The sequence below is a fragment of the Erinaceus europaeus genome, chromosome 12 (assembly GCF_950295315.1).
Source record: "Erinaceus europaeus chromosome 12, mEriEur2.1, whole genome shotgun sequence".
Lineage (NCBI taxonomy): Eukaryota > Metazoa > Chordata > Mammalia > Eulipotyphla > Erinaceidae > Erinaceus > Erinaceus europaeus.
The window spans coordinates 85469960-85491740 of NC_080173.1; the positions used below are offsets into that span (position 1 = coordinate 85469960).

General features: G+C 55.4%; 1 protein-coding gene across 7 annotated transcripts; it reads right to left on the bottom strand.

Moving 5' to 3' along the window:
• Positions 1-111: 111 nt before the first annotated feature.
• NEURL4 (neuralized E3 ubiquitin protein ligase 4) lies at positions 112-20901 on the bottom strand. Of its 7 annotated transcripts, none has more exons than XM_060204282.1 (29): positions 20424-20901; positions 17790-18234; positions 17585-17650; positions 17152-17450; positions 16876-16987; positions 16214-16302; positions 13624-13696; positions 13205-13469; positions 12781-12962; positions 12422-12507; positions 12141-12315; positions 11844-12042; positions 11677-11753; positions 11495-11573; positions 10995-11164; positions 10774-10905; positions 9926-10071; positions 9592-9816; positions 9396-9494; positions 9149-9310; positions 8816-8980; positions 8130-8288; positions 7501-7680; positions 7269-7356; positions 7067-7174; positions 6787-6931; positions 6534-6646; positions 6292-6457; positions 112-743 (listed from the first exon to the last, which is right to left on the bottom strand). In XM_060204282.1, the coding sequence occupies exons 1-29, from the start codon at positions 20682-20684 to the stop codon at positions 539-541; spliced, it is 4671 nt and encodes a 1556-aa protein (XP_060060265.1). In that variant the 5' UTR covers positions 20685-20901; the 3' UTR covers positions 112-538. The 7 variants fall into 7 exon arrangements, with proteins under 7 accessions (XP_060060265.1, XP_060060264.1, XP_060060268.1 ...); XM_060204281.1 differs by having other exon boundaries at positions 10989-11164; positions 20424-20900; XM_060204285.1 differs by having other exon boundaries at positions 10989-11164; positions 12137-12227; positions 20424-20899.
• Positions 20902-21781: the final 880 nt, after the last annotated feature.

The window sequence follows — 21781 nt, forward strand, 5'->3', positions numbered from 1 at the left end:
CAACCCCCCCACTTCCGACCCTCTGGTGGCGAGACCCCCAAACTGGCAGAGCTGGCGCACCCCGCGGGTGGCTGAGAGGAAGGCGGGGCGGCGGCGCCGGCCGAGGCGGGGTGGGTTCCGAGACGGTGTTTATTGGCTCCTTAGAAATCAGAGTAACGACTGTACAGAGGGCCCCTCCCTCGCGCCCGCCCTTCCCCACTCCCGCCCAGCCGGCCCTCGGGAAAGCAGCTTCGTGTGGGGCACAGGGAGACTCCTCTGGGATTCACAGTAACCAGGAACAAAAACGGAAATAAATTAAGTGATACGGGGTGGGGGGACAGGGAGTCGTGTTCCCCAAATCAGTGCATGAAGAGGGGCGACCCAGGGCCTGGGGCCGGGACGCGGGGCTGGGCCCCGCCCGCCGCCTAACCCGAGCCGCCCACATGCTCCTGTGCGTCTGCATGCCGTGCATGTGCATCTGGAATGAGGTGGAGGCAGTCGTCGCTCCGAGTCCTGGGCCCAGGGCCCACCTGTGCTTGTAGTCGCGAGGTCTCATTCCTCATTCCACCCGGACCAGCAGGGCATAGAGGAGTGTGGCCCCCTTCTCCTTGGTCACCCACTCAAGTTCGGCTGGGCTGAAGTGCGGGTCTGGAGGTTCTCTGAGGGCAGCAGAAGGGGGACCCGGAGTGTAGGAGCCTGGGCGCACGCACACTTGGAATGCCACCTGGGCCTGGTGCGTCCGCTGGGATTTGGGGTCCCGGAATCTGTGGGGCGACAAGCAGAAATAGGGCGCTAGGCCTCTGGTTCTCTCTCCACCGCCGCCCCACGGCTCTGGAGTCACTCCCCACCGCCGAAGGGCTTGCGTTCACTCTCCCAGTGCCTGTCTCTGTTCAAGTCTCACCTGCTTAGTGTCTATCTGACCCATTTTATATTTACTGTGTGTGGTACTGGGGCCTCACGTGTACAGTTTCATTGTTTCCAGATCAGATTTTTGTTTATTTACAGCAGGGTGAGGAACTTTTTTCTTTTCCTGCCAAGGTCCATGTAGATATTTTATAACGTAATTTGAGGGCCATATGAAGCTGTCAACTTAAATTTTAGCACTTGGTGGTCTGGGAGGCTTTGGCAATGGATAAAGTATTGGACTTTATTTTTTTTTCATTTTATTTCCTTTTCTTTTTTAAAACACACACACGAGCACTGCTTAGCTCTGGTTTATGGTGGTGTGGGAGATTGAACCTGGGACCTCACAGCCTCAAGCATGAAAGTCTTTTTGTATAACCATTATGCTATCTCCCCAGCCCCAAAGTGGGGGACTCTTAAGCATGAGATCTTGAGTTTAATCCCTGGAACTGCATATACCAAAGTAATGTCTAGTTCTGGTTCTCTCTCTTCTATCTCACTAATAAAATACAAATAAAGTAGTACTTGAAGTTGATAAATATATATATACATATACATATATATATATATATATATATGGTTTGCTAGATTAAATTTTAGGGGCCAAGTGGCGGCACACTGATTAAGTGCAAACACTACAGTGCACAAGGACCTGAATTCAAGCTTCTGGTCCCCACCTGCTGGGGAAACGTCATAAGCAGTGAACCAGGCTGCAGGCATCTCTCTGTGGCTTTTCCTTTTTTTTTTTTTTTAATTTTTATTTGTGGATAGAGAAAGAAATGGAGAAGGGAGGAAAAGGTAGAGAGGGGAGGGGGAAGACAGACACCTGCAGCCCTGCTTCACCACTTGTGAAGCATGCCCCCTGCAGGGGGGACCAGGGACTTGAACCCAGGTCCTTGCGCACCTTAATGTGAACATTTTTTTTTTTTTTTTTTTTTTTAATGTGAACATTTAACCAGGTTCACCACTGCCTGGTTCCTGCTTTTTCCTCTCTATCTCCCCCTTCCCTCTCAATTTCTCTGTCTCTATTCAATTAAAAAAAAAAGTTGCCAGACCATATGACTTAGTGAGCTATATACAGCCACTGGACCTCCCTCACACCTGGCTTAGAAGGGGGAGAGAGAAAAAAACTGGAGCTTCCTTTGCTGTCATAACATCTCCCATGTGCTGCTGGAATTCACACCTGGGCTGTTCACATGGCAAGGCATGCTCTACCCAGTGAGCTCTCTCTAGTCTCTTACTGTTTCTTTGCTTATTTTACCAGAGCAATGCAAGGCCCTGGCTTATGGCGGTGCTGGGGACTGAATGTCGGACCTCTGAACTTCAAGTGTGAGTCTTTCTGCATAACTCGTGCGCTCTCTATCCTGGTCCAGACTATATTATTCAATATACCCATGCAAGCCCACTTTTTTTGTTGTTGTTGCTTCCAGGGTTATTGCTGGGACTCAGTGCCTGCACTACAAATCCACTGCTTCTGGAGGCCATTTTTCCCATTTTGTTGCTGTTGTTGTTGTTAGTATTATTGTTGCCGGGAGTTGGGCAGTAGCACAGCAGGTTAAGTGCAAGTGGCACAAAGCACAAGGACAGGCATAAGGATCTCGGTTCGAGTCCCCCGTTCCCCACCTGCAAAGGAATTGCTACAGGTGGTGAAGCAGGTCTGCAGGTGTCTGTCTTTCTCTCCCCCTCACTGTCTTCCCCTCCTCTCCTCTCTCCATTTCTCTCTGTCCTATCCAACAACAATAACTACAACAATAAAACAACCAGGGCAACAAAAGGAAGGAAATAAATACCATATATATATAATTGTCATTTCTGTTGTTGGATAGGACAGAGAAATCGAGAGAGACAGGGAGATAGGGGGAAAGACAGACATCTGCAGACCTACTTTACCGCCAGTGAAGCGATGCCCCCCTGCAGGTGGAGAGCCAGGGGCTCAAACCAGGATCCTTATGTGGGTCCTTGAGCTTTGCACCGGGTGGGCTTAACCCGCTATGCCCTACCTCCAAGTCCACTTCTAATGTAGTTCACCCAATCCTATTTCTTGTATCCCCCCCCCCCCATAATCTTCCTTTGCTGAGCCTTCACTGTTCCAGGTCATATTTTTCCAATGGAGACAGAGAGGTATGACAGCATATCAATGAAGCTTCCTTTCGTATGGTGGAGGCTGGACTCAATCTTGGATCACAATTATGCAAAGCAAGTACACTGTCCAGATGAGTTGTTTTGCCAGCCTTCCCAATATTACTTTGTGTGTATGATACAAGCTTGTTATCTTAAAAAAGTTGATAAATAGGGAGCCAGGCGGTGGCACACTTGGTTAAGAGCACATAGTACTATGTGGAAGGACCTGCACAAGGACCAGGGTTCAAGCCCCTGCTCCCCACCTACAGCAGGGAAGCTTCATCAGCGGTAAAGCAGGTCTGCAGGTGTCTCTCTCCCTCTGTTTATCCTTCCCTCTCAATTTCTTTCTGTCTAATCGAGTAAAAAAGAAAAATATATATAATGGCACTAGGAACAGTGGATTTATAGTGCCAGCATCTAGCCCCAGAGATAATCCTGGAGGCAAAATAAAGGGCAGGGAAAATAGCATAATGGCTATGCAAATAGACTCTCATGCATGAGGCTCCAAAGTCTCAGGTTCAATCCCTCACCCTACTGTACTACAGAGCTGAGCAGTGCTCTGGGTAAAAAATTTTTAAATGGGGGTCATAGGTGGAGGGTACATAGCATAATGGTTACACAAAGAGACTCTCATGCCTGAGGCTCCACAAAGTCCCAGGTTCAATCCCCTGCACAACCATAAGCCAGAGCTGAACAGTGTTCTGGTTAAAAAATAAAAAAATAAAAATGAAATAGTAGCACAGTGGGTTAAACGCACATGGCATCAAGCACAAGGACTGGCGTAAGGATCCCAGTTCAAGCCCCTGGCTCCCCACCAGCAGGGGGGATCGCTTCACAGATGGTGAAGCAGGTCTGCAGGTGTCTATCTTTCTCTCCCCCTCTCTGTCTCCCCTCCTCCATTTCTCTCTGTCCTATGACAACGTCAATAACAACAACAACAATAAAAAACAACAAGGGCAACAAAAGGGGAAAAAAGCAAATTAAAAAAATGTTTAAAAAGGGAGTCGGGCGGTAGTGCAGCGGGTTAAACGCACGTGGCGCAAAGCACAAGGACCGTCATAAGGATCCTGGTTCGACACCCCCCCCCCCCCCCCGCTCCCCACCTGCAAGGGAGTTGCTTCACAGGCAGTGAAGCAGGTCTGCAGGTGTCTGTCTTTCTCTCCCCCACTATGTCTTCCTTTCCTCTCTCGATTTCTCTCTGTCCTATCCAACAACGACGACAGCAATAATTACAACAAAGACAGCAAAAGGGAATAAGTAAATAAATAAAAAATTATAAAAAAAAATGTTTAAAAAATAACAGTAGGTTGAGCCCCCCCCCCTCCGGCTCCCCACCTGCCGGGGAGTTGCTTCATAGGTGGTGAAGCAGGTCTGCAGGTGTCTTTCTCTCCCCCTTTGTCTTCCCCTCTTCTCTCCATTTCTCTCTGTCCTATCTAACAACAACGACATCAATAACTACAACAATAATAACTACAACAATAAAAAAACAAGGGCGACAAAAGGGAAAATACATAAATAAAAAGAAAAAAATTGTTTTTAAATAACAGGGAGTCGGGTGGTAGCGCAGTGGGTTAAGCACAGGTTGCGCAAACTATAAGGACCAGCGTAAGGATCCTGGTTCGAGCCCCCAGCTCCCCACCTGCAAGGGGGTCCCTTCACAAGCGGTGAAGCAGGTCTGCAGGTATCTATCTTTCCCCCTCTCTGTCTTCCTCTCCTCTCTCCATTTCTCTCTGTCCTTCAATAACAACAATAATAACCACAACAACGATAAAACAAGGGCAACAAAAGGGAATAAATATAAGAAAAAATTATTTAAAATATTAATAACAGTAATGGGGGTCTGGCAGTGGTGCAGCAGGTTAAGTGCACGTGGCACGAAGTGCAAGGACCAGCACAAGGATCCCGGTTTGAGTCCCCGGCTCCCCACCTGCAGGGGAGTCACTTCACAGGCGTTGAAGCAGGTCTGCAGGTGTCTATCTTTCTCTCCTCCTCTCTGTCTTCCCCTCCTCTCTCCATTTCTCTGTCCTATCCAACAACGACGATATCAACAACAATAACTACAACAATAAAAAACAGTCAATCCTGGGGCTGGGTGGTGGTCCACCTATTAAGAACACATGTTAGAGTGCATATGAAACGGGGTTCAAGCCCCTGGTTCCCAAGTGGATGGCAGAATTTCACAAGTGGTAAAGCAGTGTTGCATGTAACTCTCTGTCTCTTTCCTCTACCTCACCTTCCCCTCTCAATTTCTTTTTTTTTCCCCCCTTTTGTTGCCCTTGTTGTAGCTTCGTTGTGGTTATTATTGCCCTTGTTGACGCAATTCGTTGTTGGATAGGACAGAGAGAAATGGAGAGAGGAGAGGAAGACAGAGAAGGGGAGAGAAAGACAGACACCTGCAGACCTGCTTCACCGCCCGTGAAGCGACTCCCCTGTAGGTGGGGAGCCGGGGGCTCGAACCGGGATCCTTACGCCGGTCCCTGCGCTTTGCGCCACATGCGCTTAACCCACTGCGCCACCGCCCGACCCCCTCTTTTTTTTTTTTTAAGAATTTATTTATTTATTCATGAGAAATACAGGAGGAGAGAAAGTGGTTACACATCACTTTGGTACATGTGCTGCCGGGGATCAAACTCGGGATCTCATGCTTGAGAATTCAATGCTTTATCCACTGCGCAACCTCCCGGACCACCCCATCTCAATTTCTATGTCCAAAAAAAATGAAACAAAAATCACATTAAAAAAAAAGTAAATATGGGGCTGGGTGATGGCGCCGTACCTGGTAACATGTACCTGGTTGAGCGTATATGCTACAGTGCGCAAACAGCCAGGTTCAAACCCCAGTCCCCACTTTTCCCTGTAGGGGGAAAGCTTTGTGAGTGGTGAAGCAGGGCTGCAGGTGTGTGTGTGTCTCTCTCTCTCTCTCCCTATCATCCCTTCCCTCTCAACTTCTGGCTGTCTCTATCCAATAAATAAAGATGATTTTTTTATTATTAAAAAAAAGGGTAAATACTAAGGGCAACAAAAGGGAATAAATATATTTTTAAAATTTTTTATAAAAGGTAAATACTAAATAACTATTAGGCATAAACATTCTAGAGTGAGAAGACATATGTCCCACCAGACCGAGTTTCCTTTGCTCACTGAAATAGCTCAGAATCAGTGGTATCTATTAAATGAATCCACGAGGAGACAGCTAAGCTGGAGAATGAAGCACTAGCTAGACAAGGTAAGAAAAGGAAGGACAAACCATAGGAACCCAGTGGTCCTTGTTCCCTCCTGTGTACTCACTGCACTTTGGATGCCAGAGTCTCGGCCCCAGCGTATTGGAGGGAGGGAGAGAGCAGCACTGGAGGGGGCTGCTCCTCCCTTGGAGGTGCACAGTTCTCTCCAGGCTCCTCGAATCCCACCCCAGGTTCTCCCTTCAAAGGCCGGCAGCTCAGGATGGAGGCAGATCCTGGGACGAGACATGGGTCAGGGCAGCCCTCCTATCCCAGAGGCCCAACCTGCCCCGCCTCTGCTGACACCAGTACCTGCTCCCAGCTCCCCTCGGTCTAGCACCCGCCGGACAGCTGCAACATTGCTCCCGTGATATGCCACGTGCCACTTCTTGGTTAGTGTCCCGGCCTCCAGGCGTGGATTCACCCTAGGTGGCAGACAGGGCAAGTCACTGACTCTCCAAGGTCATGCCCTAGACAGGGAGTTTTGTCACTTCTTCCAGGCCCCACTTTGGTACCCTCCTTTCTCAAGGGGGCAAAAACCAGTAAGACAGATGCATGACTGTACCTGAGGTTGAATCTGCACCAGCCGAAGGGCAGGGCATATTCCCGGGGGGGCTCCCCTCGGCGCCTGTGGGCCTCATCTCCTCGCAGCTTCCGGCAAGACTCACAGTAACACAGGCTGCGCTTCGGCGGAGGCATGAAATAATCCTCTGAGAAAGAGTGAGTGGAAGGCTTGGTGCTGGGGCTCCTGGCCTCAGTCTCAGCCACGTGGTCCCCTTCCAACTGATGTCCAGAGCTCTGGGCCGGTCAGGGAACAAGGGGGCTCTGGGGAAGTAAGGACTCACCAGGAAGTAGTAGCAAGTCTTGGAATCGGGAGCAAAGGGCATGGTATTCACAGCTCTTGAGAGGACTCGTGGTGGGTGATGGGCCCCAGCACACACTCTCCTTGATGCCTGAGGACACAGATGGGGCACAAGTAGCAGCAGCTGGGGCCAGAAGCACAGGCGGGGACTGGGGTAGAATTCTGGTTTCAATGGCCTAACTCACCATCCACCATGTCAGCCTTCTCCATGTCTCCCTGGGTTCCAACACTCTTCCCACTAGTAGCTCCTGGCTCAGGGCTGACGATTGTCACCTGCAGAAACAAGGGATGGTCTGCTAGAGCAGCTAGAGTATGACCAGCCCCCAGCGCCTGCTTTCCTTTTTTGGGAGCAGACTTCCCCTTTACTGAGACAGCTCAGCCACCCAGGCACTCCCTCTTCCCTAGGTTACTGCTCACCTGCTCACACTGCCCGTAGAGGTCCACGAGAGCATGGCAGGGCTGCGGGACATCTGGCACAGCCACCCCCTGGTCCAGTCCATTGATGTGGAGGTGCAGCCCTCCAGAGCTGTCCAGTCGCAGTCCCAGGATGGTGCCTTCAGGACATGTGTCCAGATTTGGCCCAAACTTCTCACAGATCTGGGAGAAGAGACCTACTGTCTTCAGACCCCACGCAATCAAATCTGCTCTCCACTGTCTTCTGGCTCACCAGACCCTGAGCTATGCCTCCGCACTTGCCCACTGGCTGGGTTCTAGTCCCCACTCCAGCTTCAGCTACTTCATTCACCTCCACCCTCTGGGGACACAGGTGTGGACAGCAAGCTCAAGACAGTCCACATAACAGCACTTGCCCATCTACTACAGGGTCCAGCAAACATGGCTATTTTATGGGGCAGGGGGTAGGGGTGGTTGCTGGGGATTGAGCCCAAGACCTCTTTCATAATACAGCATGTGTTTCACACTGAGCTGGCCATAAGGCCCCTGTATAACTGTAATCTACCTCAAGGGCTGGGTTCCCCCTTCCGTTTTGTGGTAGTACCTCCTGCTCATAGACCTGGCCCTCTCCTTCCTCTCTGCCCCCTACCTACCTTGAGACCGTTGTGGAAGACGCCATGGCCCCGCAGCAGCCAGGCTGCCCGTTTGAGGGCACAGGCTGAGGCAGGGAAGTTAAGTCTCTCTGGTGGACAGGTGATGATTCCCAGGACAAGGGAAGATGTCCACTGGCGGTTCAGGAAGTCAATCCGTACCTGGAGGAAAAGGCAACTCCTCCCCAGTCGTGGCCTTCAGAGAAGGGGCCACCCAGCCAGCAGGTCCAGGCTCCATATCCTAGCTGAGGGGGGAAGATGGCATCCCCCAGAGTGTGGCTTCTGAAGCTGAGAGAGACCAGACACTGCAAATCCCACTGTCTTCTCCCTACATTCATCAGTGGTCTTGCTGTTGCCTCTGTGAACATGGTCCTAGAGCCTCCTCATTCGGCCACTTCTGGCAGCATTTAGTTTGTAACAGAAAGGGCCTCTCCTGGGAAAAACCTTTCTTGTTCCTATATACAGGATCTGGCATCTCCTGCGGACGACCCCAGTCCTGGCCTACAGCTTCCCTGGCCAGTTACTAGTAACCCATCTACAACCCACCACGACATGGCAGGAGTCAGGGCCCAGAAACTCATCCTAGGGACTTTCCTCCCACTCTGACCTTGACCCAGAAAGGTCCCCCTCCAGGAGAGTTAGCCCTGGGTCACTCTGATCAGGAGCTGGGAATGGGAGGGGAGGCCCACCTGAACCAGCAGCTGGGGCACCAGGGGCTGACTGATGACCACAATGCCCTGATTGTAGCTGGCCACTCGTGTAGCTGTGCGGTTTCCATTGGACAAGAGGATGTTCTTCCCATGGTTCTCCAGGAACTCAAGGGCTGTGGGCACAATGGCCATTTGATTCTGGCCCTGGTGTAGAGGAGAAACTGAGCTGCTAGGGTTGCCAGGTGAGGCCTATGCCACCCCACTGGCATTTACATAGAGCTTCTGCTTGTCCAGGAGTGGAATGACGAACCCCCAAATGACCTGCTATCCAGTGGCCCACTCATGTGCCCAGCAAGCCCTGCTGCAGCTTACTCCCAGGCCATGCTCCTCGCCCTCGTCGTCTTCCTCGCCCTCACTGCCGATGTCTGAGCTGGGCGAAGGTGGCTGGGTGCCTTCCGGCTCCTCTAGCCTTGTGGAGCTGACAACTGACACACTGCGAACTGGCCCGTAGAGATCCAACACGGCCCACACATTCTGGGGCAAATGAGATGCAGAAGATCAGAGAAGGGGGGAAGACCTCAACCCCATTCCCGGACTGCAGGGAAGGTTGTGGGTCTACCTTGGCAATGCCAGTGGCTGCGGGCCCCATGTCCTCTCCATCTACCAGGATATGCATCGTGTCATCGGCCCCTCGCCGAATGCCCACACGGCTCCCCACCTGGGATCAGTGTGGGACAAGGAACAGTGCTCAGTGCCTCTTTCCCTGCCATGCCCACTCTCGACACCACCCCCGTGTCTGGATCCAGCCACTTTACCCCCAGCCTCTCCAAGTTCCGGCCATAGTTCATCCTCTGGAGCTGCCCGTCACGCCTCACTTCACAGTTTGACACCATCCATGTGGTCTTAGTCCTGAGCTCAGGCAGGGAGGGAGGCAGCCCTGGGCCACCACCTATTCCAGGCCCCATCTCTCCAGGTGCCAGTGTGGTCAGCCCCAGCCGGAGGGATCCTGCCCACTTCTCGTCTAGCTCTTCCACTTTTACCTAGAAGACAGAAACATCAGTGGGCACTAGGTGGGAGCAGATGGGCAGAAGCAGTCTGGCCCCGTTCTGAGGGTCTGACAGTCCCCTTTATCACAGCTCCATAGTCTACCTCAAAGACTTCCTCAGTCTTGAGCTCCTTGGTGCTGAAGACGAGGCCATGGGCATAGCCAGTGGCACGAACTGCCCTTGTGCCATCCTCCTCGAGGGTGATGTTCTTGCCACAAGTACCGTGGAATCGATGAGCCACACCAGCCACTGTGGAAAGACAACACCAGAAGGAGGGAGGGTTGGGACAGCAGGCTTCAGATGGGACACAGAACACAGTCTCTGGATAAAATGGGGAGCTGACACAAAGGTCACATCTGTCATATCCCCTTAAAAATATGATGCCCCTTACCACAGACTCAACCTTCCCATCTGCTACATATACCCAGCTTCTGGCACCCCAGCCCCTTGGGGGAAGGGGGGGAAATCACACTGTATGCCAGGTGTAACCTCCTCTCGCTTCTTCTTTTTACTTTTATTATTTATTTTCCCTTTTGTTGCCCTTGTTGTTCTGTGGTTGTAGTTATTATTATTTTTGTTGATGTCATTGTTGTTGGACAGGACAGAGAGAAATGGAGAGAGGAGGGGAAGACGGAGACGGGGAAAGATAGATACCTGCAGACCTGCTTCACCACCTGTGACGCATCACCCCTGCAGGTGGGGAGCTGGGGGCTCGAACCGGGATCCTTATGCTGGTCCTTGCGCTTTGCGCCACGTGTGCTTAACCCGCTGAGCTACCGCCGGCCCCCCTTCCTCTCACTTCTTGACCACTTCCCACCCAAGTTTCTTCCTCTCACAGGAAGCAGCTCCCACTGGCAGTCTATCTTTGAACAATTGCCCTAACCTGGAAACTGATTCCCTCAGACCCATGGCAGGCAAACAATGCCCCTCCTCCCTTCCTTCCAGCAGAACCTGGGGAATGCAGGGGGAATGACTTCTCCGTGGCAGTGTTGCTGGTTGCCAGGCTGTTGTCCATGGGACCGGTGGCACTGGTGATGGACACTTGGACACACTGGCCGTAGAGATCCACTACCGCATACACCTCTGGGTGGGGAAGGAGGGGAATCAAAAGCCTGGTAGCTGGCACAGGCCAGGCTGGAGGTGGCACGGCAAGTCAGAATAGTCACCTTTACCCGGAGGTAAGCCTGAACAGGCAGCGCCTTGGTCCTGGCCGTTGATGAAGTAGTGCAGGTCGCCCTTGGCAGTTCGCATCATGCCGATGCGCGCACCTGTGCCCAGTGCGTCCAGGTCACACCCGTAGTTGTTGCGCATTGTGTTCCCGTCTTGCATGATGGCCGTGCCACTGGGGAGCAAGCAGCAAGAATAGGTCAGTGTCTGCCCAGTCTCTGTCAGAACCTTTCGGTGCCTTAGACTAGAGTCTTAATGCGGAAGGTGAGTCCATATCCCTGGGATTTTCCCAGAGAAACTACCAAGAACTACCCTAAAAGGAAGGCTGAGCCTCTGAGGGCATATAGAGGTGGGAGGAGGTAGCAGTTTCCTAGACTTGAAGGGATATATCTACAGTCAGACCCCCAAGGTCTGTCATTGCCCAAGGTCAACACCACAGGTCCCAAACTATTTCACTCATTCTATCCCATTCCATCCAGCTAGTTCCCCAAACAGGCAGTCCAACCTCAGCATCCATGTATCGTAGTCAATGTCTGTCATGGTATTGGGAAATTCAAGGTCCTCCGGCCGAATAGCGGTCACACCTGGGAGTAGGCAGCAGTCGGTCAGAGCTGACCCCCTATCCACCTCCACCCAACACACACACACACACACACACTCACATTCACACTCAATTTCCCCCCTCACCAGCCTCAATGGAGCCTGACCAGCGGTCTACCATCTTCTGAATGACAATTTCAAATAACTCTCCATCCCGTAAGGCCCTGCCAAGGACAGGGGTGATCAGACAGGTCTTACTTGAGTAGCTGAGGCTGGGCTGTAGGGTGTGGGGACACAGAGGTCTAGGCACTGACCGGCTGGAGATGACGATGGCGTCGTTGAACTCACTGCGGCAGTTGTGGCGGAGCGCAGTGCGGCCCCCGTTAGTGATGACCGCGTTACTGCCATGCAGCTGGTGGAAGCGCAGGTCGGAACCCCCAGCCCCTGACGACGGGGAGCTTGGAGATACCTGGTTGTTCCCCTCAGGGAGTGGCTCAGGGATTGGGGGTACCTCTGTAATGGTGGGCACCTCCCGTGAGGCTATCACTTGTCTCTGAGGCCTCCCGAGGCCACTCCCACCCCCTGCCCTACCCAGCCCGGCCCTCACCCACGTCGTCCACAATGGTGGCCTGGGCCGCCTGGCCGTAGAGGTCGACGACAGCATAGACACCGGGAGGCACATTCCAGGCAGCAGGGCCCTGAGTCATCCCATTGACAAAGAAGTGAAGAGTCCCGTCCTCCCGCCGCACCACGCCCACCGTGTCCCCTGCCTTGGAAGAAGGGGGGCTGGAGTGAGGAGTCAGGCAGAGTTCCTGCCTGGGCTGGTCCTATAGCAGCCCTGCCTTGCCTACTTCCCTACTGCTAGGGCCCGGCGGTACACACACTCTCCCACCTTGAGGCGGTCCAAGTTGTGCCCGTATTCATCCAGGATGGTTGTCCCATTATGCATCACTCCGTTCCCCGTCATCATCCAGGTCCCTGTGAAGACAGCAGTGGCCGAAGACATGAGGAAGGCAGGCAGGATCTTCTACTTCTGTAGCAGTCTCCGCGCTATTCCCCCAGCCCATCTGCTCTTCGACTGTGGACTTTCTTCCCACGGCGCAGCAAAAAAAAAAAACTGGTTCCCAAACCAGACAATGAGCTGACACAAGCATGACAAGGGCCAAAGGGGCCAGAGAACAAGGCTCAAGGATGTGACTACAGCTTCTCCCCTAGGACCTGGACTGGGCCCTGCCCTTCTCGGAAGCTCACCAGAGCGCAAGTTGGTCATGGTGGAGGGCAACTGGAGGTAGGCAGGGTTGTGGGTAGTGACACCAATCTCAATGGAGCCAGCCCATTTGTCCACCATCTTGTCGATGCGCACCTGGAACACCTCTCCGTCCCGCAGGGCTCGGCTGCTCAGCACCACGCCGTGGTTGAAGTCATCAGTGGCACTGAGGGCACAGCAAGTGGGACTCAGGCCTCCCTGAGTACTCTGTGTGGGTCAGAGCCTAGCCCAGCAACACCCACCTGACTCTCACTGGCCCAAGTCAACAAGCTACATGCCACACTCCAAGAGAGCTCCTGCTTTCCTGTCTGGACTCCCCAGACCAAACTCTCCCCTACCCCTTCCCACCCATCGCCCAATCCCACTAGATCCCCTTCTGCAGGCTTCTCCCCACCCCATGGGCCATACTGGGGCCTCAAGGCGGTGCGGCCCTCGTGGGTAATGGCCGCTTTCTGCCCACAGTTGGGGTGGAAGAGCAGGCGCTCGGGTTCTGCCTGGGTGACAGGGGCGGAGCGGCGGAGAGCACCCTCAGGGGACAGTGCCCGCAGGATAGCATTGTTCCGGCGCAGACGGTCACTGTGGTTGTTGTTATGGACGATGGTCACCTTCACGGCCATCCCATACAGGTCGACCACACCGTACACCACCGGGGGTGTTAATGGAGTAGCTACACCTGTGGAAGTAGACGGCACAGAGAATGGGGCAGGGGTGAGGGGAGAGGAGGCATATGGAGGTTAAGCTTCAAGATAGGCAGGATGAGGTACAACCCCCATTCCCACCACTGCAAGGCCTGGTCATTGGCCCTCCCTCTCTGAGTGTCCCCTTACCCTGATCAATGCCATTGATAAAGAAGTGTAGAGCAGAGTTGGACTTCCTTGTGAGGCCAATGTGGTCACCCTCCTACTCAAAGAAGAGAAATTTAACAGTGAGCTGCCAGGCGGAGAGAGCAGAGCAGTCCTCCAGCCTTCTCGCTAGGCCATAGGGGGATGGCTCCAGAAGGTTCCCACGAGTTTCTGACTATCCTGAATGCCTAACGTAAGCCAGGCACAGAGCTATACCAGCTTCTACTAACTTATCTAACCCTCAAACAGTAAGTAAAAGATGTACTAACACAGAGGCCGGGCAGTAGCACAGCGGGTTGAGCACACATGGCACGAAGTGCGAGGACCAGTGCAAGGATCTGGGTTCGAGCCCCTGGCTCCCCACCTTCAGGGAGATTGCTTCACAAGAAGTGAAGCTGGTCTGCAGGTGTCTTTTTCTCCCCCTCTCTGTCTTCCTCTCCTCTCTTGGTTTCTCTGTCAACAACAGCAACAGCAATACAACAAGGGCAACAAAAATGGGGAATATAGCTTCTAGGAGCAGTGGATTCGTAGTGCAGGCACCAAGCCCCAGCGATAACCCTGGATGAAGAAAAAAAAAAAAAAGTGTACTAACGAGAAACTGATTTCAGACATGAGAGGAAAAGTGAACCACCAAAGCCAAGCTTTAAGCTTCCAGTCACTACCATGGATGGCCATATAAAAAAAGAACTAAATTCATTGACTCCAAAGTCTCAGTGCAGGGGGTCAGGCAGTGGCACACCTGGTTAAGTACACTCACATTACAGTGCTCAAGGACCTAGGTTCAAACCCCTGGTCATGCAGGGGGAAAGCTTTGTGAGTGGTGAAGTCGGACTTCAGGTGTGTCTCTGTCTTTCTCCCTCTCTATCTCTCTCTCCTCTCTCAATTTCTCTCTGTCTCTATCCATAAATAAATCAATAAATAAAATCTCAGTTCAGAAGTGCTGGGCAACGCTCACTTTTTATAAGCCATTATTATTATTATTAAATTTACTTATTGCCATCAGGGTTATCGCTGGAGTTCAGTGCCTAAACTACAAATCCATAGAGCCTGGCAGCCATTATTATTATATTTTCCTTTTTCTTTCTTTTTTCCCTCCTCCTCTATGATAGAGAGAAATAGAGAGAGACACCTGCAACACATGTGCGGGTGCGCAGTTGAATCCGGGTCCTTGTGCATAGTGATGTGTGCACTTTACCAAGTGCATCACCACCCAGACCCCACCCCCCCTTTTTATTACAGAGACAAGGAAGTAGAGAAAGAATGAAAGAGATGGGAGTCGGGCGGTAGCGCAGCAGGTTAAGCGCAGGTGGCGCAAAGCACAAGGACCAGCGTAAGGATCCCTGCTTGAGCCCCGGCTCCCCACCTGCAGGGGAGTCGCTTCACAAGCGGTAAAGCAGGTCTGCAGGTGTCTATCTTTCTCTCCTCCTCTCTGTCTTCCCCTCCTCTCTCCATTTCTCTCTGTCCTATCCAACAACAATGACATCAATAACAACAAGAATAACTACTACAACACTGAAAAACAACAAGGGCAACAAAAGGGGAAATAAATAAATAAATAAACAAAAAAGAATGAAAGAGACCACAGACCAAAGCTTCCTTCCATGCTTGAATTTGGGTCATATGCATGGCAAAGCGGCACACTACCCAAGTGAACTAGTTTACCAACTCTCCAGGCAAAAGAATACAAGATCTAGCAGCACGCGTGGACTCTCACACCTAAGGTTCTGAGCTTGGTCCTCCAGCATCACATCACATGTGCCGGAGTGATGCTCTGGTTCTTTTTTCAGAAATAAATAAGTAAACTTTTCTCCAGGTCATGAAAGATCTACAGTGCCCACAGCCCAAGAGGTGGCATACAGGACAGTGACAAGTCTCTCAGGCATTGTTCTGTCTTGGGCACTGTATGTGCAGGAGTGTTGCTCTGGTCCTCTTACCACCTCATTAATGAACAGAAAGAGAGAGAGAGAGAGAGAGAGAGAGAAAGGAAGGAAGAAGAGGGGGGGTCGGGTGGTAGCACAGCGGGTTAAGTGCAGGTGGCACAAAGCGCAAGGACCGGTGTAAGTAAGGATCCCCCCGGCTCCCCACCTGCAGGGAGGTCGCTTCACAGGCGGTGAAGCAGGTCTGCAGGTGTCTCTCTTTCTCGCCCCCTCTCTGTCTTCCCCTCCTCTCTCCATTTCTCTCTGTCCTATCTAACAATGGCAACAGCAATAACAGCAACAATAATTACCACAACAATTATTATAAAAAAAAAAAAGTAACAAGGGGGTGGGAGTATAGCATAATGGATAATGGTTATGAAAAGAAACTTTCATGCCTGAGACTCTCAAGTCCCAGGTTCAATCCCCCATACCTCCATAAGCCAGAGCTGAGCAGTGCTCTGGTTTAAAAAAAAAACAACCAAGGGCAACAAAGGGGAAAAAATAGCCTCCAGGAGAAGTGGATTTGCACCCCCGAGCCTCAGCAGCAATAACCCCAGCAGCAATAACCCTGGAGGCAAAAAAGAAAGAAAGAAGCCTGCAAAGTAGCAGTGGCTCCCTGGAGAAAGGCCCAGGCCTGGGTTCAGGCCCATCCGCACCTGCAGCTCGTCCAGACTGAATTCACAGTACTCCCGGCGGGTGCCCTTCCCATTGGTCAGGATGCCACAGCCACTCATCATGATGGTGCCTGGTGGGGGTGGGGAGTGGGGGGACATGCACCCTGGTTAGGGTCTGGCCTTCCTTTTCTCAGTACCTCCCGTCCTGTGCCCTCACCCTGACAAGGTGATACCTTGTGGGTCTGATGTGCGCTTGATCATGGGTGGCTGACCCCCCCCCAAGTCCGTCTATCAGCCTCCCCTTGGCATGCCAGCCCTGTGGTCGAGCGAGATGTGGCCAGAGTGCACGGGGGAATTCCAACCTTCCTATCAGCCTCGCCGCATCACCCACCCCTCCTCTCTTTCTAGTGGGCTTCGCCTTCCTTATATTTCTGTTTCCCTGTTCCCGCATCACATCCACACCCTCTCACTGCCTTGCTCTCTCTTCCCTTATAAAGAGATATTGACCTCATTGACCAGCTGGCTACTTCCCCTGCATGGCTAGCTACCCCTTTATAAACTTGTAACCGCGTCAGTAAAGAGGTTCTGTTCCCCGCAACGGGACCCTAAAGAGGTTTGTGTATCATCCGCCGCCACGACATGCTGGAAGACCCCTTTAGCGAACTCACTCCTGCCTCGTTCCCCCCGAGGAACCCCGACAGTACCTGACTGGAGGTTGGTCATGGTGGCTGGGTACTCTAAATTGTTGGGGTTGTGGGTGGTGACGCCAATCTCAATCGAGCCTGACCACTTATCTACGAGCTTGTCGATACGGATCTTGGGTACAGCAACAGCAGGAGAGACAACAGTGGGTGTCAGCGCGGAGAAAGGACACTCAGCCCTGGCCTCTTTCCTGGGACCCACCCTTCCAACCTCAGGGGATCTAGCCCTACTTGAGCTCCCAAGGCTGAAGTGCCGGTCAGACCTCAAGACTTGCACACCTCAAACATCTCGTTGTCTCGAAGCGGGCGGTTGGTCATGACGACCCCGTTGTTGAATTCATCCAGGGGCCGGCGGCGCTCGGCTGTCTTATTGTTGTTGCTGAGTTTAATGAGAGTTCCACACTTCTCGTGGAAGAGCAGGGCGTCGTTGGAAGTGAGGACGGGCGAGGTGGCAGCACCGATGGGCCCCAACCCTTCCCCTGCGGGTGGGGAACTCAGGTTCACGTTGAGGAGCCCCCCGTTGTAGGCAGACAGGATGGCATTGCTCACCACCTCGGACAGCTCCATGCCGGAAAAGTCTGCCAAGCAGCAGGGAGGAGGAGGAGAGAAGCTGAAGTGAGCCCCCCCCAGCACTCTTGCCCCTCGCCTGAAGCCCCTCCCTCGCCCACCTCACTTCCCACTCCCCTTCCCAGGGCCTCCCCAAAGCCCTCACCATTATGCGACTCAAGGCTGTTAGGAAACGTCTCCGGCCGGGGCTGCACTGGGGACACCATGAAGGCTGGGGACCAGGTAGGGTGGGAGGGGAATAAGGATTCAGCCCTTGCTGCAGGGCCCACCGGCGGGAGACCCCTCTGCTAGCCCTGGCTGTCCCCTCCCAGCTTCTGCCGGCAGGTCACCACGGCCTGGCTGGTTCTCACCTTCGTCCCCCGAGGTCCCCGGCTCAGCCGCTGCGGAATCTTCAGGCGGGGCGGCGGGCTCGAGGGGGGCTGCGGGCACGGGGGCGGGGGGGCCGCAGCCCGGCTCGGAGGGGAGCACGGTGATCTGGGTGCACTTGCCGTACAGGTCCACCACGGCCCACACGCGGGCCGGCAGGCCGGCGGCAGCCACGCCACAGTCCCGCCCGTTGACCCAGAGTCTCAGCTCCCCGGCCGCAGTGCGCTCCACGCCCACGCGGTCGCCCTCGCCCAGCTGGTCCAGGTCCTGGCCGTACTCCTCCAGCACCGAGCGGCCGTCCCTCAGCACCGAGCAGCCCGACACCACCCACGAGCCCCCCTTGAGTCCCGTGGCGCTGCTCGGGAAGTCCAGTGCGCCGGGGTCCAGCGCCGTCACCCCGATTTCAATGGAGCCGCTCCAGGAGTTGACCTGTGAGGGGACAGCGGTCGGAGGAGGTCGCCCCACCGGCACCGGGCCTTCCTCCGCTCTCGGCTGACCGGCTCCCTCTGCAGACCTTCACCCGGGGCTGCGCTCGGGCACTGGGGCTCCTACCACACGCCCTGCCTCCCCGGCCGCTGAGCTGTCAGCGTCCGTCTGTCCACGGGCTGGCTCCATTCCAATTCTCCAGCCTCCCAAATTCTACTCGGACTCCGCACTCAGGCAGACAGACAGACAGGCAGACAGACAGGCAGACAGGCAGGCAGGCAGGCAGACAGGCAGGCAGGCAGGCAGGCAGGCAGACAGGCAGGCAGACAGGCAGGCAGGCAGGCAGGCAGACAGGCAGGCAGACAGGCAGACAGGCAGGCAGACAGGCAGGCAGGCAGACAGACAGGCAGACAGGCAGGCAGACAGGCAGGCAGGCAGACAGACAGGCAGGCAGGCAGACAGGCAGACAGGCAGACAGACAGGCAGACAGGCAGACAGGCAGGCAGGCAGGCAGGCAGACAGGCAGGCAGGCAGGCAGGCAGACAGGCAGACAGGCAGACAGGCAGGCAGGCAGGCAGGCAGGCAGGCAGACAGACAGACAGGCAGGCAGACAGGCAGGTAGGCAGACAGACAGGCAGGCAGGCAGGCAGGCAGGCAGGCAGGCAGACAAGCAGGCAGGCAGGCAGGCAGGCAGGCAGACAGGCAGGCAGGCAGGCAGGCAGGCAGGCAGACAGGCAGGCAGGCAGGCAGACAGGCACGCAGGCAGGCAGACAGACAGGCAGGCAGGCAGACAGGCAGGCAGGCAGGCAGGCAGGCAGGCAGGCAGGCAGGCAGGCAGACAGGCAGGCAGGCAGGCAGGCAGGCAGACAGGCAGGCAGACAGGCAGGCAGGCAGGCAGACAGGCAGGCAGACAGGCAGACAGGCAGGCAGACAGGCAGGCAGGCAGACAGACAGGCAGACAGGCAGGCAGACAGGCAGGCAGGCAGGCAGACAGGCAGGCAGGCAGGCAGGCAGGCAGACAGGCAGGCAGACAGGCAGACAGGCAGGCAGGCAGGCAGACAGGCAGGCAGGCAGGCAGGCAGGCAGACAGGCAGGCAGGCAGGCAGGCAGGCAGGCAGACAGGCAGGCAGACAGGCAGACAGGCAGGCAGACAGGCAGGCAGGCAGACAGACAGGCAGACAGGCAGGCAGACAGGCAGGCAGGCAGACAGACAGGCAGGCAGGCAGACAGGCAGACAGGCAGACAGACAGGCAGACAGGCAGACAGGCAGGCAGGCAGGCAGGCAGACAGGCAGGCAGGCAGGCAGGCAGACAGGCAGACAGGCAGACAGGCAGGCAGGCAGGCAGGCAGGCAGGCAGACAGACAGACAGGCAGGCAGACAGGCAGGTAGGCAGACAGACAGGCAGGCAGGCAGGCAGGCAGGCAGGCAGGCAGACAAGCAGGCAGGCAGGCAGGCAGGCAGGCAGGCAGGCAGGCAGGCAGGCAGGCAGGCAGGCAGGCAGGCAGGCAGACAAGCAGGCAGGCAGGCAGGCAGGCAGGCAGGCAGGCAGGCAGGCAGGCAGGCAGGCAGACAGGCAGGCAGGCAGGCAGGCAGACAGGCAGGCAGGCAGGCAGACAGGCACGCAGGCAGGCAGACAGACAGGCAGGCAGGCAGACAGGCAGGCAGGCAGGCAGGCAGGCAGGCAGGCAGGCAGGCAGGCAGGCAGACAGGCAGGCAGGCAGGCAGCCAGGCAGGCAGGCAGGCAGAAAGGCAGGCAGGCAGGCAGCCAGGCAGGCAGCCAGGCAGGCAGGCAGGCAGACAGGCAGGCAGACAGGCAGGCAGGCAGGCAGGCAGACAGGCACGCAGGCAGGCAGGCAGACAGACAGGCAGGCAGACAGGCACGCAGGCAGGCAGGCAGACAGACAGGCAGGCAGACAGGCACCCTGACTGTCCTTCCGGCTCAGGCCAGCTTGCCCTTCGACGGTGGCTTTCTCGCCTCGTTGTCTCCTGACCTCTCATCCACCACATCTCAGCAACCGTCCCACCAGGCGCCCCCTTCCTCGCCGCTGGTCTCGGGGGTGAGGAGACCCCGCCGCCCCTGCGGTCTCCGTCTTCCCGCGCCCCTCCCGCGCCCCCCCGGCTGCCCCGGGCCTGTCAGCGCGCTCCGCGCGCGGTGACCCGCGCTGACCCCCCTCGCTCCTCAGCTCCGCACCTTTCGATCGATGCGGACGGTGAAGACGCGTCCGTCGCGCAGCGGCTCGCGGCTTAGCACCAGCCCGTGGTTAAACTCCTGGCCCGGCTGCTGCCGCCGCGCCGTCCGCCCGCAGGCCGACAGACTCACCAAGCGCCCGGTGCGCGGGTGCAGCTCCCCGCCGCTGCCCAGACCCCCGCTGGGCCCGGGGCCCCCGCCCCCACCCCCACCCGGCCCCGGGCCTCCCCCAGAGCCCCCATTCCCACCCGACCCCGCCGCCATCTCGGCTGACACCGGGGCCGCGCGACAGCCGTGCTTAGCGGCGCCGTGGCAACCGCGGTGCACAGACACCCTGAGGGAGCAGGACGGGGGGGGGGGCGCAGATGTGCTTTACGGCACGGCCAGGCAATGAAACATCCCCGGGCAAAGGAATGAATCGCTATCACGGTGGGAATGGAAGGACGACCGGGCCGGGCAGGCTTGCTTTACGGCACGGTGAGGTGACGGAGTGGCTCCGAGTAGAAAGCCCGAGCCGGGAGCTTTTGCGACTGCCGCAGGCTTCTTTACGACACTGCCAGCTTTGCGTCAGAGGCGCCGAAGCCCCGCCCCCCCGGGGCAGGAGACATAAAGCATACATTTTTGCTTTCTGGCAGGGGGCTGTCTCCCTTTGCGTTGCACGCTTTACAGGCGTGAGTGACCCAGAGAACCGATAACTTTGTGGGTGGCATGTTCTGCCCTGCGGGGCCCCTGAGACTGTATGTCTTGCGACAGTGTCACAGTTCCCCGCGGTGGGACACAGCTCCCGTAACAGGAAAAGCAGGCCAACTGGGGGAGAGCGGGTTGTTTTGAATAAAGCCTTGAACGGAGCCCGTTTTTCCTTTTTGTTTGTTTCTTATTATCACAAAGCACAGTGTAGCACTGGCATATGGCGGTGCGGGGGGTGGGGGATTGAACCTGGGACTCGGAGCCTCAGGCATGAAAGTCTGTTGCATAACTGTTGAACTATATTGCCAGCACTTAGATTTTAAAGTCTCGTGTACGGAGTTTAAAGAGTCGGGCAGACAGTTTCAAGCAACGGTACTAACGGTCCCCAAAGGTGCCCCCCAGAGCCATTAACCAGCCCTAGCTCAGACGCTCGCGCTCCGGCCCGAGGGCTGTGACGTCACCTTCAGGCTTCTGGCCCCGTGACCAGCACCCCTGACTATGATTGGCTAGTTCGGGGGAGGGCGGAAATGGGGAGAAGGGCGGGAACAAGTCCCAGAGACAAAGAAAGAAGACCTTTGGGTGGGACCGGAGGGGAGGGGCGAGCCGAGGGACTCCCAGCCCGAGGTTTCCATCTCGAGTCTCGATTCCGCCCACGGCGTCTGCGGGGGGCCGAG

What these genes read in the sequence shown, in the direction of transcription:
- NEURL4 (XM_060204281.1), bottom strand. Translation starts at nt 20,684, where the DNA reads ATGGCGGCGGGGTCGGGTGGGAATGGGGGCTCTGGGGGAGGCCCGGGG. An exon ending in CAGCCTTGAGTCGCATAATG is followed by an intron (nt 17,451 to 17,584) that starts GTGAGGGCTTTG and finishes GCTGCTTGGCAG; the next exon opens with ACTTTTCCGGCATGGAGCTG. An exon ending in TCAGTCTGGACGAGCTGCAG is followed by an intron (nt 13,697 to 16,213) that starts GTGCGGATGGGC and finishes TTCTTTGAGTAG; the next exon opens with GAGGGTGACCACATTGGCCT.